The sequence below is a fragment of the Hemitrygon akajei genome, chromosome 13, assembly GCF_048418815.1.
Source record: "Hemitrygon akajei chromosome 13, sHemAka1.3, whole genome shotgun sequence".
Classification (NCBI taxonomy): domain Eukaryota; kingdom Metazoa; phylum Chordata; class Chondrichthyes; order Myliobatiformes; family Dasyatidae; genus Hemitrygon; species Hemitrygon akajei.
The window spans coordinates 103992636-104010241 of NC_133136.1; the positions used below are offsets into that span (position 1 = coordinate 103992636).

General features: G+C 46.1%; 1 protein-coding gene across 3 annotated transcripts in view; it reads left to right on the forward strand.

Moving 5' to 3' along the window:
• fras1 (Fraser extracellular matrix complex subunit 1) overlaps positions 1-17606 on the forward strand; it is a 518421-nt gene that overhangs the window by 351671 nt on the left and 149144 nt on the right. For all 3 annotated transcript variants that reach the window (XM_073065197.1, XM_073065198.1, XM_073065199.1), the window contains exons 32-33: positions 7536-7658; positions 9116-9230. In XM_073065197.1, coding sequence (XP_072921298.1) covers positions 7536-7658; positions 9116-9230 — 238 coding nt within the window. The remainder of the gene's footprint in view (positions 1-7535; positions 7659-9115; positions 9231-17606) is intronic.

Consider the following 17606-nt stretch of genomic DNA (forward strand, 5'->3'; position numbering starts at 1 on the left):
CTGAAAGAAAAGATAGTAAGAGATTTGAAAGTGGGAGGGGAGGGGGAGATCTGAAATGATAGGAGAAGACAGGAGGGGGAGGAGCTGGAAAGTTGATTGGCAAAAGGGATACAGAGCTGGAGAAGGGAAAGGATCATGGGATGGGAGGCCTAGGGAGAAAGAAAGGGGGGGAAGTACCAGAGGGAGATGGAGAACAGGCATGGAGTGATTGTGAGAGGGGCAGAGAGAGAAAAAAAGGGGGGGGATAATAAATAAATAAGGGATGGGGTAAGACGGGGAGGAGGGGCATTAGCAGAAGTTAGAGAAATCAATGTTTATGCCATCAGGTTGGCGGCTACCCAGACAGAATATAAGGTGTTGTTCCTCCATCCTGAGTGTGGCTTCATCTTGACAATAGAAGAGGCCATGAATAGACATATCAGAATGGGAATGGGACGTGGAATTAAAATGTGTGGCCACTGGGAGATCCTGCTTTCTCTGGTGGACAGTGCGTAGGTAAACCTGTCAGAGTTGTGCTAGCTTCTGAATGCAGCAGTTGACCATGTCTGCATGTTTTTATGCATTGAGTTGCTGCCACATGATTGGCTAATTGGATATTTGCATGAATGAGCAGGTGCTCAGATGTACCTAATAAAGTGGCCTCTGAGTGTATCGTCTCTGGTTGTTTGTTTGTAAGACTAGCCAGGACAAGTTGAGCAATACTTCACAACTACTTCTAAAATTTATTTTTTGGCAGCTTTTCTGTAGAATTCAGAATCAGTTTTTTATGGGCTTAGTCTTTCATTTAATTATGGGTTTCATTGTACTTAAACAGTCTCAGGCTCACCACATAGTCATCAGCATGCAATAAAACTGTTCATATAAACCATGAAACTACAGAGAACATTAGAAAATTATCCAGAAATGTTTTTTTAATGGTCCTTTCCCTTCTTTTATGGCTACATTTTTGTGGTTGGCACAATGCAAGTTACTTGGATAAAATCATTTAATTTATTGATTAGTGGGAAGAAGGACGGCTATGAGTATTGAAACTTCGGTACATGTTACCCATGACTATCCAACCAATCAGCTTCTTTCTCAGGCTGCTGAGTTCAGTTATAAACCAAATCTGTGTTATTCTTGAGAACCCAGAAGCCAGTTTAGCAAAACCATTATCTACAAATCAAACTAGATAACCAGTAATGTATTAACACAATATGCTACCTTATAGAGGCCAAATTGGGACTGAAAGATGGTCATGCTTGTAATATCAAAAAGCTGCATGTACTGGAAATAAAACCCCAGAAAATCCTGGATATGCACAGCAGGACAGGCAGCAATTGAGAAAATAAAAAAAACAGTTAACATTTCAGGTCCACGATCATTCATCAGATCTGGAAAGACAGAAAGAGAGTAAGTTTGCAGTTGCACGGGAATGGTTAGATCTAAGAGAATATCTCTAATGCAACATAGCAGTTAGTGTAGTTAAAAGCATATAATTCTTTATAGTCTGTGTGATGCACTATTAATAGCGAGGCTATAGGACATGCACAGTCAAGTAAGCTGTACAGTAGAGAAAGAAAAATTGAGCCAAAATTAAAACATGCAGAAATGGTTAGTTCTGATGCAAATAGAAAGAAAGAATGAGCTACCAAATGTTGGAGAATGGGATATTGAGGCCGGAAGGGTGTAATATCCCCAGACAGAAGATAAGGTTTTGTTGGGACTTGTAGGTCAGTGTGGGTGTTTAAAGTTGTGGGACTCAGGTTCACTTGTGTTGTCTGCAGTTTCTCAGCAATCAAGAAATCTGCTTCTGGTATTCCTCATTTGGTGCCACTGTTGATGGTTCTCATTTATACTCAATCATTTTATTGCAAATTTGTTTGAGAATAAATTTTTGAAAAGACACATGTTGTACATCTAAATGGTTCAAATTTGTGTTGCTGACCAGAGATGATGGATAAATCTATTGGCTAAATTGAAGACTGTAAGTATAAGAATTTTATATGAGTATGATGCTGGAAATTAATTGATCTATGGTGTGGTAAGTTTTAAAAAAATCATCACAGATGAGGTAATAGATGAGTGGAGTGTATGTGTACGTTCTCCTTGTGACCACATGTGATTCTTCCAGGTGCTCCAGTTTCCTCCCACGGTCCAAAGATGTACCAGTTGGTAGGTTGTAAATTGTAAATTGTCCTGTGATTAGGCTAGGATTAAATTGGGGATTGCTGACCAGTGCAGCTTGAAGGGCTGGAAGAGCCTATTCCATGCTATATCTCAATAAATCAAATTAAATAAAGTTATTCCTGAAAGTGGGTATGTTTACCTATTGTTACATGTTATTAAACAAGCAACAATAATATGAGCTATAAATTACTGCAAAAAAATGTGCTACACAATTCAAATTACCTAAACACAGAGTACAGTAACTTTGCACACATTTTAAGGTGTCTTGGTGTTTGCTGGAAAACTTGACTCCTGATTTTTTTTAGTATGATTGTTCGCTATTAAAGTTACACTATAAACAGAGCAATTTGCAAAACTCATCCATGGCAGAATTTTCAATCTCATAGGCCAGCAAACCAGAAGTTCCCTGGTACATTCTGATTTTCCTGACACTATTTCTCCTAAAATCATTAACGAAGTGTAAGTCAAAACTTGTCAGTATGGAGTTCTGTAACCACCATCTCTCTCAGGTGCAGTTTCACACATCATCCAGGAATATTTCTTTACATGGTGGTGAGAGTCATGGTCACTCTTCAATCATTGGCTTCAGGATGTTTCAACCTGTCTGTTGTTGCTGTTCTTCATCACTTCTCAAAATTTATTGTCCACTACTGCCTTTGAAATACCACTCAAGGTCTAAGTAGGGAGGGGTGATTAGGTGATCTTATCTACATTTCATTCCATTCACGGTGGCAAAAGAGCGGACACAGCTATCTCAATAGACAATAGGTGCAGAAGTAGACCATTCGGCCCTTCGAGCCTGCACTGCCATTTTGAGATCATGGCTGATCAACTATTATCAATACCCGGTTCCTGCCTTGTCCCCATATCCCTTGATTCTCCTATCCATAAGATACCTATCTAGCTCCTTGAAAGCATCCGGAGAATTGGCCTCCACTACCTTCCAAGGCAGTGCATTCCAGACCCCCACAACTCTCTGGGAGAAGAAGTTTTTCCTTAACTCTGTCCTAAATGACCTACCCCTTATTCTCAAACCATGCCCTCTGGTACTGGACTCTCCCAGCATCTGGAACATATTTCCTGCCTCTATCTTGTCCAATCCCTTAATAATCTTATATGTTTCAATCAGATCCCCTCTCAATCTCCTTAATTCCAGCGTGTACAAGCCCAGTCTCTCTAACCTCTCTGCATAAGACAGTCCAGACATCCCAGGAATTAACCTCGTGAATCTACGCTGCACTTCCTCTACAGCCAGGATGTCCTTCCTTAACCCTGGAGACCAAAACTGTACACAGTACTCCAGGTGTGGTCTCACCAGGGCTCTGTATGAATGCAAGAAGATTTCCTTGCTCTTGTACTCAATTCCCTTTGTAATAAAGGCCAACATTCCATTAGCCTTCTTCACTGCCTGCTGCACTTGCTCATTCACCTTCAGTGACTGATGAACAAGGACTCCTAGATCTCTTTGTATTTCTCCCTTACCTAACTCTACACCGTTCATATAATAATCTGCCTTCCTGTTCTTACTCCCAAAGTGGATAACCTCACACTTATTTACATTAAACGTCATCTGCCAAGTATCTGCCCACTCACCCAGCCTATCCAAGTCACCCTGAATTCTCCTAACATCCTTATCACATGTCACACTGCCACCCAGCTTAGTATCATCAGCAAATTTGCTGATGTTATTTTCAATGCCTTCATCCAAATCGTTGACGTAAATTGTAAACAGCTGTGGTCCCAATACCAATCCCTGTGGGACCCCACTAGTCACCACCTGCCATTCCGAGAAGCACCCATTCACCGCTACCCTTTGCTTTCTATCTGCCAACCAGTTTTCTATCCATGTCAATGTCTTCCCCCCGATGCCCTGAGCTTTGATTTTACCCACCAATCTTCTATGTGGGACCTTACCAAATGCCTTCTGAGAATCAAGGTACACTACATCCACTGGATCTCCCCCGTCTAACTTCCTGGTTACATCCTCGAAAAACTCCAACAGATTAGTCAAGCATGATTTACCCTTGGTAAATCCATGCTGGCTCAGCCCAATCCTATCACTGCTATCTAGATATGCCACTGTTTCATCCTTAATAATGGACTCTAGCATCTTCCGGCTGGTGGCGTAGTGGCATCAGCACCGGACTTCGGAGCGAAGTTCGGATCCAGCCGACTCCCTTGCACGCTTTCCATCTGTGCAGGGTTGAGCATTGAGCTAGCAACTTAGCCTCATAAAAACAAGAAAACAAAAAAACTGGCGTCCCGATGACTCCACTCGGAGTTAGGGGCAAGTTGTATAGTAGTCTTCATGAAGAGTCTTTGTGAATGAAGAATGTGCTTCCTGGGGATGCTGTTCTTCACCAACCTGTCCAGATTGCTGGGGGAACTCCCTCACTCCCCTCCTATCATTCAACAGCAGCTGCAAGTCTGGTTGTTGTATGCCTCTTTAAGAGCTGCCTGAGGGAAGTTGTGAGAACTTACAGTGGTCAGCCTGCTGTATCTGAGTTCTCCATTATATAGGGAAACATAATAGTACAGTTATGTGAACTTTGCCACTGAAGGTTTCTATCTCTGTGTGAGCAGTAATGTGAGCTATAATTCTGTTTTAATACCATTAAAACATATTAAAGCAACTTCTAGCCCTAAATCTTGGCATGGTAGTGTAATGGTTAGCACAATGCTTTACAGTGCAGGTGATCCAGGTTCAATTCTTGCTGCTTCCTGTAAGGAGTTTGTACATTCTCCCCGTGACTGCGTGGGTTTCCTCCAGGTTCTCTGGTTTCCTTCCACAGTCCAAAAACGTACTGGTTGGAATTTAGTTGGTCATTGTAAATTGCCCCGGGATTAGGCTGGGATTACGGGGGTTGCTGGGCAGCGAGGCTCAATGGCTGGAAGGTCCTATTCTGTGCTGTATCTCAATAAAATAAAAAATAAAAATAAAGTAAGTAAAATGTAAACTATCCAACTTAATTTAATTGAAAGTGAAATGGAGAACCATTTGGCTCAGTTCTTGGAGTACGCAGTAATTTTGTTATTTGATATGAAGTGATCCTGCAATCTGATCTCCTTGGTAAGTGATTGATGGGATGTTATGTTCAAGCTGTATAAGATATTGGCAGTAGGCTTGGTTCAGCATAGACTAGATGGGCCGAAGGGCCTGTTTTTGTGTTGTGCTTTTCTATGACTCTATGATTTTATGGAAGCCATTCATACTTTGGAGCAGATACTCCACTTGAGTCCCTGAGATTATTTACAGTCAAGTATGATGATTTCATCTGTTTGGGCCGTGATGGAGAACGCAGGAATGCCATTCTGAAAGCGTCTAACTCTCTGATAAATGATTTATCTGAAGAACCTTTATTTTTAGGACTGGCTTTAGTACGGGATTTTATTTTGTTGTAAGTGATATTCACACCAAATTTAATTTGGCAACCAAATGCCAAAACTATTACAGGTGATTTAAAGGGGTTACTTGTATCTTTGTGACTGAAGTGATAATGCTTTGGGATGATGCCTTGTTTTACAGAATCATATGCCCTGTTGTGATCGATTATCTGTTTGGTGTTTGATTCTGTGAAACTATTTTGATATGCGGAAATGGTTTTAAACTGTACAAATACTACACCTCTGAAGCAAAAGAGGGAAAGGGATGGTCAGTGTTTCATCAGGATTGTGAATGTAGTGGAGAAATAGCCAATATATAGAAGTGAAAGGGAAGGGTGAGACAGAGGCTGACAAGTGATTGATGGAACCAGATGAGAAGGGAGGTGGGGTGGTGGGCAAATGAGGTCAGGTATGTGGGGAGAAGTGTTAGAGGCTAGTAGGTGATAGTGGAAACAGATAAGGGAAAAGGGAATTTCATACTCTTATGTTCCTTTCCTGCTCCCACCAGTCCACCCAAGGTCTCCCCCTTCTTCTACCTTGCCTCACTTTTCTGATCCCTTCCCCAACCTAGTTTCATCTGCCCATCATCCTTCCCTTATCTGCATCCACTTGTGTAGGTTACTGGGCCAAAAGTTGGAAACATCAAAATATGTTCCATTAAACATATTGAATGCAACTTGTGAGTACAAAGCAACATTGTCTTGATGACATCATAGGCACTATATAAACTCATTCATTCATTTACTACGTAAGAACTTCAATTATCTCTTGTCTAATTTTCTTGAAATTCTAGTGTTTTGCCATTGGGTCATCTGGTCCTGTTTCCCACATGTCTTTTCAACTCACCAGGGTCCTGTTCCTTCACTCTCTTTAAATCCACAACGGCCCTATTACTGCACTGACTTTATACTCACTGGGGTCCCATTATCATACTATCTTTGAATTCACCAGGGATCATTTATTAATAGGAGTAATATCCATTCTTGGAAAATCTACTTGTTCTACAACATCAATGTCCTGCAGGTTCTGGACTAGCTGTGTTTAATCTATTAGAATTCCAGACAGTATCCATTTTTATGCCACTATGCCTTTTCAGTCCACTCTGCTGTGAGCCATGGATCACAGCCACATTCTAGCAATGTGACTGCAAGCTTGCTTTGCAGCAGGCCAGAGATTGTGGCAACATACAAAAGAGATGGGAGAGCATAGCAAGGAGCCGCTCATCCTTGTTCAAGGTATTAAGACTGGATTCTTGGATGCTCACCAATGAAGATTGCAGTCACATTCTTGCAGCTTTGTTCACAGCACACACAAAGAAACCATCTGGGACATATTGATACTCTTTTGGTTGAATACAAGACAAAGCTGGATTTGTCCATATATTTGCAAATATTATTTCAATCCCTTTATATAAGCACAACACAGTTCAAAGTATATTTATTATCAGAGTGCATACATGTCATTACATACATGAGATTCTTTTTTCTGCGGGCATACTCAACAAATCTATAGAGTAGTAACTGTAAACAGGATCAATGAAGAGAGCAAGAGCACAGAAGACAACAAGCTATGCAAATGAAAATATAAATCAATTGCAATAAATAATGATACTATGAAGTAACAAGGCAAAGAGTCCTGAAAGTGAGATCATTGGTTGTTGGAACTTCTCAATAGATGAGTGAAGTTATTTTCTTTTGTTCAAGAGCCTAATGGTTGAGGGGTAGTAACTGTTCTTGAACCTGGTGGTGCGTGTTCTGAGGCTCTTGTACCTTTAACCTGATGGCAGCAGTGAGAAAAGAGCATGGCCTGAGTGGTGAGGATCTTTGATAATGGATGCTGCTTTCCTACGACAGCATTTCATGAAGATGTGCTCAATGGTTGGGAGGGCTTCGCCCGTGATGTACTGGGCTGAATCCACTACCTTTTATGTAGAACAATATCATTTGTTGAAAGAATCACCCACTAATTTTTATTAATTGCAGGTATCAGACAATGCCGGGTCCTACAATGGAGAAGAAAGCCATATATTTAAAATTGGAATTTTGCAGGAAAACAAGGATGCTCCACAGCTAGCTCCAGAAATTATTACCCCACTACAGATCACCGTAAGAACTACTTGGTTGTTACCCCCTATGTCTGCTTGAGTTAAATTTAGAAACTTTGCTGCAGGAGGTTTTCATCAAGACAAGGTGCATAACCCTATTTACTGTGGGAAACAATCTATGGGAAGAAAGTGGAGTTCAGGAAATTCAAGAGCTACAGCGCCAGAATCTGTTGGGTAATTTTTCACCTCTGCAGAGGCAAAAGGTTGACAAATCCCCAGTTTAATAAACAGCAATTAAGCAGTTTTAGCGGAGGACTAGTGGCCTGCGCAGTTTGAAAATGACCTTGATGTTCTTCAATAATTGCTACAGAATGTAAGCTCTAAATTTGAACTAAAAGTGAGGTTTTCTGAGATACAGTTTTAATGGCCTTATGATATTCCATCCTTACAGAATGAAAATAACATCTTCAGGTTACTGGCCCAATTTAATTTTAGTTACAGACATGTTCAGATTCCAGTGCATTTTGGGATACAATCTGCTACCAAGTTGTTAACTATAGCATCATTTATACTTATTTTGTTTTTGGATATTAACCATTGCAATGTGAGCCTCACATCTGACAAAAATTATATACGGTGCATTCTGGTTAATTGGGACACATCAAGACCAGTATATTTTGGCAAAATTACGCGTTGCCCCAATTAATCAAAGTTTCATGGAATTAGTTAAAATGTTTTTTTTAAAAGGGAAAACTACCACTTAACTGAGTAACAAATTGTGTATTTAAATGAAATATCAAACATATCAGAATGTTCCCAAAACTACAGTGCTTACAGTGCTACAAATCTGTATTAGTTCCTAATAGTTTTTGATGGAGGAATTCATCTAGTGTATGCCGCTGTGTTCTTTTGATTGACTGTAAATGAACAATAGACACCTAGCGCAGATAATAGACTACCTTCATACAATGATTATATCTTTCAAATCTTCATTTTCATTGTAACATTCACCATGATTGTCAATATCATAAAATTCTTTGTAGTTCCTAACTTGAAGTAGTGAAATTGCTTCATTTTCAATCCTGGTAATTTCTGTCATTTCCAAGATGGAATGCTTGAAACCACAGTGAGCAAAACAGTTCTGAATTGTCTTACTGCTTATTTCTTGCTATCTATCAGTGACAACAATCACTTCTTTTTGAACCCAAACACACAAATGATGCTACTTAAAAACTGTTCACTGTAAACATGGAGTAGTGTCTTCTGCCACACAAGTACATGAGACTGACTCTAGTTAGAAACTGTTTGGCAACAGTCTTCTGTCCCAATTAAGTGCTATGGCATCCCAAATAAACAAGGGGACTCCTGACAATTTTTTCAGGTTTTGTTCTTTAAGAGTTATCCCAAATAAGCACCTGCCCTGATTAACTAATAGCCATATTAACTGGAATTTATTGTATGGAGATAACATTTATGTTGAGAAATATTTTTGGTTGACTAGCACTTCTGTTTTGCTAGGCACTTGAAGACAGAGTTACAATAATCCAGGCTACACAATTATCCTTCGTAGACAGAGACACACCGAACCAGGATCTAATCTATAATATCACAGTTCCACTGCTCCCAGATCACGGCAAGTATTAATAGTGTTCACTGTGTGGAAATATTTCCTGTTTATTTTTACAAATGAATGTATAGGTTTGAAGCATAGTTAACACATGTAAAATCTTCGCTGCTTCTGTTGTTTGTGGTTGGTAATTTGTTAAATGTGAAAAGACGGAGACAGCCCACTGATGACGTCCCCTCGACTGATGGCAAAATGCTTGCTTGTAAATTGCCAAGATTGGAGAACAACTCACCCTAAACAAAGACAGAAGCATTTGGTTTTATAATGTCAAAGATCTACCCAGTCAAACATCTGCTCTCCCTTCACATCTTCTAATTGAATCAAGCGGATAGCTTTTTTTCCTCCGTTTTTTTTCTTTTTTTTTGCTCTTTCTCTGTTTGCAGGTTGTGAAGAGAGCTTAAAAAAATCAGTTACTTGGGCGGACAGCTCGGTGGCCACTTCCCATAGGATTAGCGTGTGCATGTTTCCTTTAGCATAGTCCCACATGTATATAATACCTGCTGGGAGACAATACCAGCACCGGATAAGCTTGAAGCAGTATTCCCATCCTGTTTCCTGGTTTCCCATGTAGAGTGCATCAGGACTAGAGGAGGCTGGCTCTTTACATCACATGGAAATTCGCTTCTTAAAGATCAGTCACACGATATGGACTGGAGTTGTAAACTAGAGTAAGTAGAAACTACCTGAATGACGCCAATCAACCAGTCCAGCCTCATAACAGTCAAAATTCATAGCCTTCTTTACTTGCTTGATTTACTATTCTAATGTAACACTTACCCAACAGGCTGGTATATGTCTAGGGGAAAAGGAGATCCAGCCACACACCAACCCACCTCCCGTACACGCAGGTGCTGTGAGAATCGAGTTTATGCCTCGCGCCGCTCACCGTATCAACTTCACACCAAATACCGATATGACATACACTTTATAGAATTTACTAACAGTAACTAGAGAAGTATTAGGCAATATAATATATATATACAAGGAAAGAAAAAAACAAAAGGCGCCAACTTATCAAAGTTCAGTCAGTGTAGTGCACATCGTAGGAGCTCAATCAACGAATCATCCGACAGCCACGTCGTCACCCCTGGGACCACCCGGTGGTCTTACGAGCCGTCCAGCGCCAGTCGCAGTGGTCCTACGAGCTGTCCAGTGCCCGTCCACCTTCCTCGTCTGTCTCTCCTGCCGACTCCCTTCACCCCCAAGCCCGCGCAACCCCTCCCCAAGTTACCAGCCTCACAAAACACAATAACATTTCCCATTGATTAATAAATGAATACAATTACCATATCAGCCATTCTAAAGCGAAACAATGGCGAGAGAAACATTTAACAGACAAAGAAACATTCCTACTCGTAACAAACCAAAGAAGCCCTTTTTAGTAACATACACCGGACATTGTACATTCTCTCCCCACCAGCAAATGTCATGCCCTCATGGCATTACTAGAGTTCCCCAAAGCTTCTTGCAACACCCAAAACCCAACCCAGGTGCAGAAAGCAGTGACGTAACTACCCAGAGCAGTAGAAATCACACTCGGTTCTCCTGGTACCACATATGTCAACCGCTCTGGGGGGCGCCTAATCCTCTGAGATCTCCATACCCCTTCTGCCCCACTGGGCTCCCTCTCCACCTGCGAACCCACTGTCTCGGACACCCCAGGTCTTCCTGACAGACCCTCACCCCCTTCCTCATGGGGTCGTCCCTCACCTGAGATCTCTCCGGCTCACGCTCGGGCTCCACCCTCTCTTCCACCACTGTTGGCTGCTTCTCCATCTGACCCTCAAGACCTTCCCTCCTCTCACCCAATTCAGTATGGGAAGGGCCAGGAGCCTCCTCTGCTGGTACTGAAGCACCAGCGAATGGGAACAGGGGCCACTCATCTGAGTCGTCCTCTTCCGAATCAGTAGCCATTTCCGGCCGAGGGACCCGTCCCCGCTCTTCAGCAGCGGGCTCTTCCCTTTCTCTGCGCCCTCGCAGAGTCCTTGTACTAGGCGTAATCTCCCACTCTGGCTCCGTATCCACCTGCACCGCTTGACCCAGCGGCAGCAGGTGATTCCGATGGAGTACCTTGATAGGCCCTTTCCCATCCTCAGGTTTCACCCGGTAAACTGGCAGGTTCGGCATCTGGCTCTCTATTACATAGGGGCTGGCCGCCCATCGGTCTGCCAACTTGTGCTTACCAGGGAATCCCAAATTCCGTAAAAGGACCCGGTCGCCCGGCAATAATTGAACAAACTTCACCTTTCGATCATACCGCATCTTATTCCTCGGATTTTGTTTGGTAGCCGCCGCCCCGGCCAACTCGTACACCCGCTGTAACTCCCTCTTCATGTCGGACACATACTTTAGATGGGACTTCCCGGGTAATTCACCCACTTCACCCCCAAAACACAAGTCAATGGGCAACCTCGCTTCCCGCCCGAACATCAGATAATAGGGCGAATATCCGGTAGCATCATTGTGAGTACAATTGTAACAGTGAACCAATTGTCCAATATGACGACTCCACCTACTTTTCTGCCCAATCTCCAGCGTCCCGAGCATATCCAACAGGGTCCGGTTGAACCTCTCTGGCTGCGGATCTCCCTGTGGGTGATAAGGGGTAGTCCTGTATTTCTCAACCCCAACTATAATCAGTAATTCATGGATAAGGCGGCTCTCAAAGTCCCGCCCCTGATCGCTATGGATTTGCCTGGGAAGGCCGTAATGAACAAAATACTTCTCCCATAACACCTTCGCCACTGTCGTCGTCCTCTGATCCTTAGTGGGAAATGCCTGAGCATAGCGAGTGTAATGATCGGTGATGACTAAGACATTTGCGGTGTTGCTGGTGTCAGGCTCAATCGACAGAAAATCCATACATACCAGGTCCAGAGGTCCCCCACTCTGCAAGTGCGACAGTGGAGCCGCTAACGTGGGCAGGGTCTTCCTCCGGATGCAACGACTGCAGCCCCTACAGTATTCTTCGACTTCCCCCCTCATCCGGGGCCAGTAGAACCGGTCTTTGAGTAATCCATAGGTCTTTTCCACCCCCAAGTGTCCAGAATCATCATGTAGGGCCTGGAGTACAGCCTGCCGATATTCCTCCGGCAGGACCAGTTGCCAACAGTGGGGTTGGTCCGGAGGCGCCGTTACCCGGTACAAGATTTGGTTCTTTAACTTCAACCGAGACCACTCCTTCAACAACAGGGGCACGAATGGGTGTTTCGCCTTCTCAGCCAACGCCCCATCCCCCCTCTCGACCGCTCTCCACACTGTGCCAATGCCCGGGTCATTTTGCTGAGCAGCTGCCACTTCCCCCGGACTCAGTTCTGGCAACTGTTTAGTCCGCAGTGCGGTCAGGTCACAGTAAGCTAGGGGTATGGCATCGTCAAAACCCCCCAAATGGTCCATGGCTCGTTCCAGCCTCCCTCTTCTCTCGGCCTTCACGGTGATAGCAAACTGACACATCGCCTTCACTCCAGGGGCAGGGACACTCTCCTACTCCTCGTCCCTCTCCTGTTCCCCCGGCTCCCGACGAGACAAAGCATCCGCATCGACATTCTTGCTTCCGGGCCGGTACCTCAGGCTGAAATCATACAAGGCCGCCAGCCACCGATGTCCTGTGGCATCCAGCTTCGCCAAAGTCAAAATATAAGTGAGAGGATTGTTATCCGTTCGCACCTCAAACTTGGCTCCGTACAGGTAATCGCCCAACTTGTCCACCACCGCCCACTTCAGTGCCAGGAACTCCAACTTGTGAGTGGGGTAGTTTCTCTCCGATGGCGACAAGCTTCGACTGACAAAGGCTACCGGCCTCAATGCTTTGCCATGCTCCTGGTACAGAACAGCCCCGAGACCTTCTCGACTGGCATCCGTGTGCAGCACATATGGCTTCTGGGGATCGGCAAAAGCCAACACCGGGGCCTGGGTCAGTGCCCTTTTCAAACATCGGAACGCCTCTTCCCATCTCGAGCCAAAAGGTTCCGCCGGGTTCCAGTATCCTCCAGCGTCCTGCCTCTGGTCCCCCGTCCTTTTCTTTCCCACCGGGGGATAGCCACACAACAGCTGAGTCAACGGGTGACACACTTTGGCGTATCCTTTCACAAATCGCCGGTAATACCCACAGAACCCCAGAAATGAGCGCAGAGCGCCCACTTTCTGGGGTCTCGGCCAGGTGGTCACGGCCTCGATCTTGGTTGGATCAGTAGCCACTCCCTCTCACGAAATGATATGGCCAACGTAGCTAACCGACGGCTTGCAGAACTGGCATTTGTCCAGGGAAAGCTTCAACCCTTCTTCATTAAGCCGGCCCAACACCTTCAACAGCCTCTCCTCATGTTCCTCCAAAGTCGATCCAAACACTATCAAATCGTCCAGGTACACCAGCACCTCTAACAGATTCATATCCCCCACAGTTCTCTCCATGAGCCTCTGGAAGGTGGCTGGGGCTCCCGATACGCCTTGGGGCATTCATTCGAACTGAAAGAACCCCAGCGGGCAGATAAAAGCGGTCTTCTCTTTATCGCCTGGACTCATCGGGATCTGGTAATACCCACTTCTTAAATCCAGCACACTGAACCACTTAGCACCGCTCAGGCAGGCCAGCGCATCCTCGACTCTTGGGACAGTATATTGATCAGGGACAGTTCGCCGATTCAACGTCCTGTAGTCAACACACATGCGCACTCGCCCATTCTTCTTCCGTGCCACCACTATTGGGGACGCATAAGGACTTCGGGGCTCAGCTATGATTCCGGCCTCCTTCAACGTGCACAAGTGCTGCCGCACGTCCTCAACATCTGCCGGAGCCAGCCGCCGGGATCTCTCTCTGAACGGGGTGTCCTCCGTCACCCGGATGGTGTGGTGAGTGCTTTTGGAGCAGCCAACATCAAACTCGCCCCGAGAAAAAACAGCTTCCATCTTCAGCATCTTCTCCACTAGCCTGCATTCCCACTCCGGCGACACAGGGGAATCCCCGAAGTTAAAGACTTCAGCGGTCAGCTCCCTTCGATGCTCCAACCCCTCCCCGTTAGGGGTCCTCACTGGTGCACTAGACATTACCGTCACCGGGAACAGATGTGCCAGCGGCATTCCCCTCTTAAAGGTGATGTCTCTTGCCGTGGTGTTCCTGACACTTATAGCTATACGCCTCGCATGTACCACCCCTGGTCTCTGCACTTCGGGCCTCACCAGCGCCCCCGCCGGAAATCGTGTCTCCCCTTCAAGATCGTCCGGGGCGTCTACTAACAGGGTTTCGCCCGTCGGCACTCCTGGGAATCTGGGAGTCCCCATCACTAGTGCTACCTCCCCGGGTCGGATCACCTTGGGCCTCGCCTGCGTACACCACACCGTCCCTCGTTTACACTCCAGGTCCAGTCCGAGGGAGGCAACCCCTTCTTTGAACACTGCTCGAAACACTGGATGCACCGAGAGGGTCTCCAGAAAGTCTTCCCCCGCTTTCTCCTTACAAGCTCCCAGGAGCCGTCGCACAATGGGGGAATTAGTCCCCACCAGGAGGGCAGCACCACCGGTTTCCACCGGGTCAGGACACACCAACACCAACGTCTCAATAGCTTCGGACACTCCCACATCGCCCTCCGAGAACTCCAATCTCACCGATAGGTACCCATCGTATGGGTAGTCACCCTCGCTCACACCCCAAATCTGCAGGGCGTCAAATGGGGTTACGGGCAAATGCTTTAGATATTGGTTGTAGAAAGACCGGTACAATAAGGTCACCTGCGATCCCGTATCCAGAACGGCTTTTGCGTAAACTCCCTCTATCCGTAGACCCACACTGGCACGGGGTCCTACCAGCCCATCTGGAATAGAGGCGTGGGCACCCGGTGGTCCCCTGGCTGATCTCTGGGAACGTGTTCCTCCAGAGGCTCCAGTCCGTTCCCTCACTGAGCCTCTCCTAAGTTTCCCGACACCTCCCCCTTCTTAGTCGCAGGAGGGCTTGTCCTCCGCGGAACTCCTGGTCTCTCACAATCCCACCTAAAGTGTCCCTCCTCTCCACAGCTATAGCACACCCTCGGCCGTCCACAGTCCCGCCTGAAATGCCCCTCTTTCCCACAGTTAAAGCACACGCTGCCTGCCGCCCCTCCTCTCCCAGGACGACTCCCACTCCCAACCCACGGCACTGGTCGCCCCTGAGAGTGGTACCTCCCCTGTCCCTCCCCTCCAGAGGGGATTCTCTACCCCTCGGTGGGTTGTCATTCCTCCACCCAGCCACCACTTCCTGTATCACTGAGGATCGCTCCCGTAGGCCCACGCCCCTTTTCTGCCCCAACGCTCTCTCTTCCTCCCGCACCTCTCTAATCAGTTGCCCGAACGATGGAGGGGGGCCTTTCCTATAAGCCTGCCGAATAGTCCACGCCACCTTATCCTCCTCCAGAGAGCCACTGAATAACTGACTCATCCTCACGCTAGCCACGTCAGGCGCCTTCACTACCCCCCGGCGCCGCAGCCCCGAGAGCATCCCCTCCATCCTAAATATGTACTCGGAGAGCTTTTCCCCTCTCCATTGTTCCAGGCGTTTGAACTCTGCTAAAAGCAGCCAGGGTTCCCCTGACAACCCAAACGCTCCCTCCAAAACTTCTATACATTCCTCCACTGAGGCCCCAGACTTTTCAGCTTTCCACTCCCGAACTGTTTTGGCTGCTAAACCCCTCAAACTTCCCACCAATCGCTGCCGCTTCTCCTCCTCCGAGCCTGGCCACTCCTCTAACATCAAGGACGTATGCTCGATCCAGGTCTCGTAGTCCACCTCCCCGTCCGGAGTAGACTTGGCTCTGGAGAACACCCCCAGCTTCAACCGTGGCCTCTCGGCCACTCCCACCAGGGAGTTAAGTGCGGCTGCCAGCTCGGAGGCTTCCACCCTACCTGGGGGGCGGGGCCTAGTCACGACTCCCTCCTCCCTCCTCCCTTTGCTAGTGCCTGCCACCTCTCCAGGGTTTTCCTCTAGCTCTAGCTCCTCCTCTGATGTCTCCTCAGCCTCATCCTCAGAGAGGGTGTGGAGCCCCCACAGCCCCTCCTCCCCCGGTACACTGACCGTCGCTGGCAGTTCCAACGTCCTGACGTCAGCACTCGTACTAACCAACACCCAGCTAGACTCCATCTCTTTACCACACCGTCTAGCTACCAATTCTACCTGCCCCATACCTTTCACCAAACTTAACCCCCGCACTACCGCGTCTCCCGAAACTCGAAAATCCACTCCGCTCACTACGCATGCGTACTGTACCGGTACACCTTCAAATCCGCACCAGTGAACAATTTTATCTCTGTCCATCTTCGCTCACTACCTGCGCGATTCCACAGCCCCCTGACAATCCAATCCCGGACGAGCACCCCACAAATGTAACACTTACCCAACAGGCTGGTATATGTCTAGGGGAAAAGGAGATCCAGCCACACACCAACCCACCTCCCGTACACGCAGGTGCTGTGAGAATCGAGTTTATGCCTCGCGCCGCTCACCGTATCAACTTCACACCAAATACCGTTATGAAATACACTTTATAGAATTTACTAACAGTAACTAGAGAAGTATTAGGCAATATAATATATATATACAAGGAAAGAAAAAAACAAAAGGCGCCAACTTATCAAAGTTCAGTCAGTGTAGTGCACATCGTAGGAGCTCAATCAACGAATCATCCGACAGCCACATCGTCACCCCTGGGACCACCCGGTGGTCTTACGAGCCGTCCAGCGCCAGTCGCAGTGGTCCTACGAGCCGTCCAGCGCCCGTCCACCTTCCTCGTCTGTCTCTCCTGCCGACTCCCTTCACCCCCAAGCCCGCGCAACCCCTCCCCCAAGTTCCCAGCCTCACAAAACACAATAACATTCCCCATTGATTAACAAATGAATACAATTACCATATCAGCCATTCTAAAGCGAAACAACGGCGAGAGAAACATTTAACAGACAAAGAAACATTCCTACTCGTAACAAACCAAAGAAGCCCTTTTTAGTAACATACACCGGACATTGTACACTAAAGTAATGTGAGCAAACTTAAAAAGGAAATGCTAATAACACTCTCTGGTTCCAAATACATTAACCCAGAAACTAAAGTGAACAAACAATCAAGGCAGTCAGTGTTAAAAGGACAGCTGCTTCATTTTTGCTCAGATCTAATTTTTATCTCTTTCTCCACCCTTTGGTTAACTTGTCACATTTTCCTTTGAATGCCTTCTCCAGAAGTAAAATATGGCAGATGCTGGAAGTGTGAGATTTAAGAAAAAGTCTGGATGTACTCAACAGGTCAAGCAGCATTTGGAAAGAGAGAATTTGTGAATGTTTTAGTAGGGGAACCTTTCATTCTAAAGCTGACAGCAACGTCTGGAGTCCATTCATGCACACCTGAACTTGAAAATCATCACTTCAGTT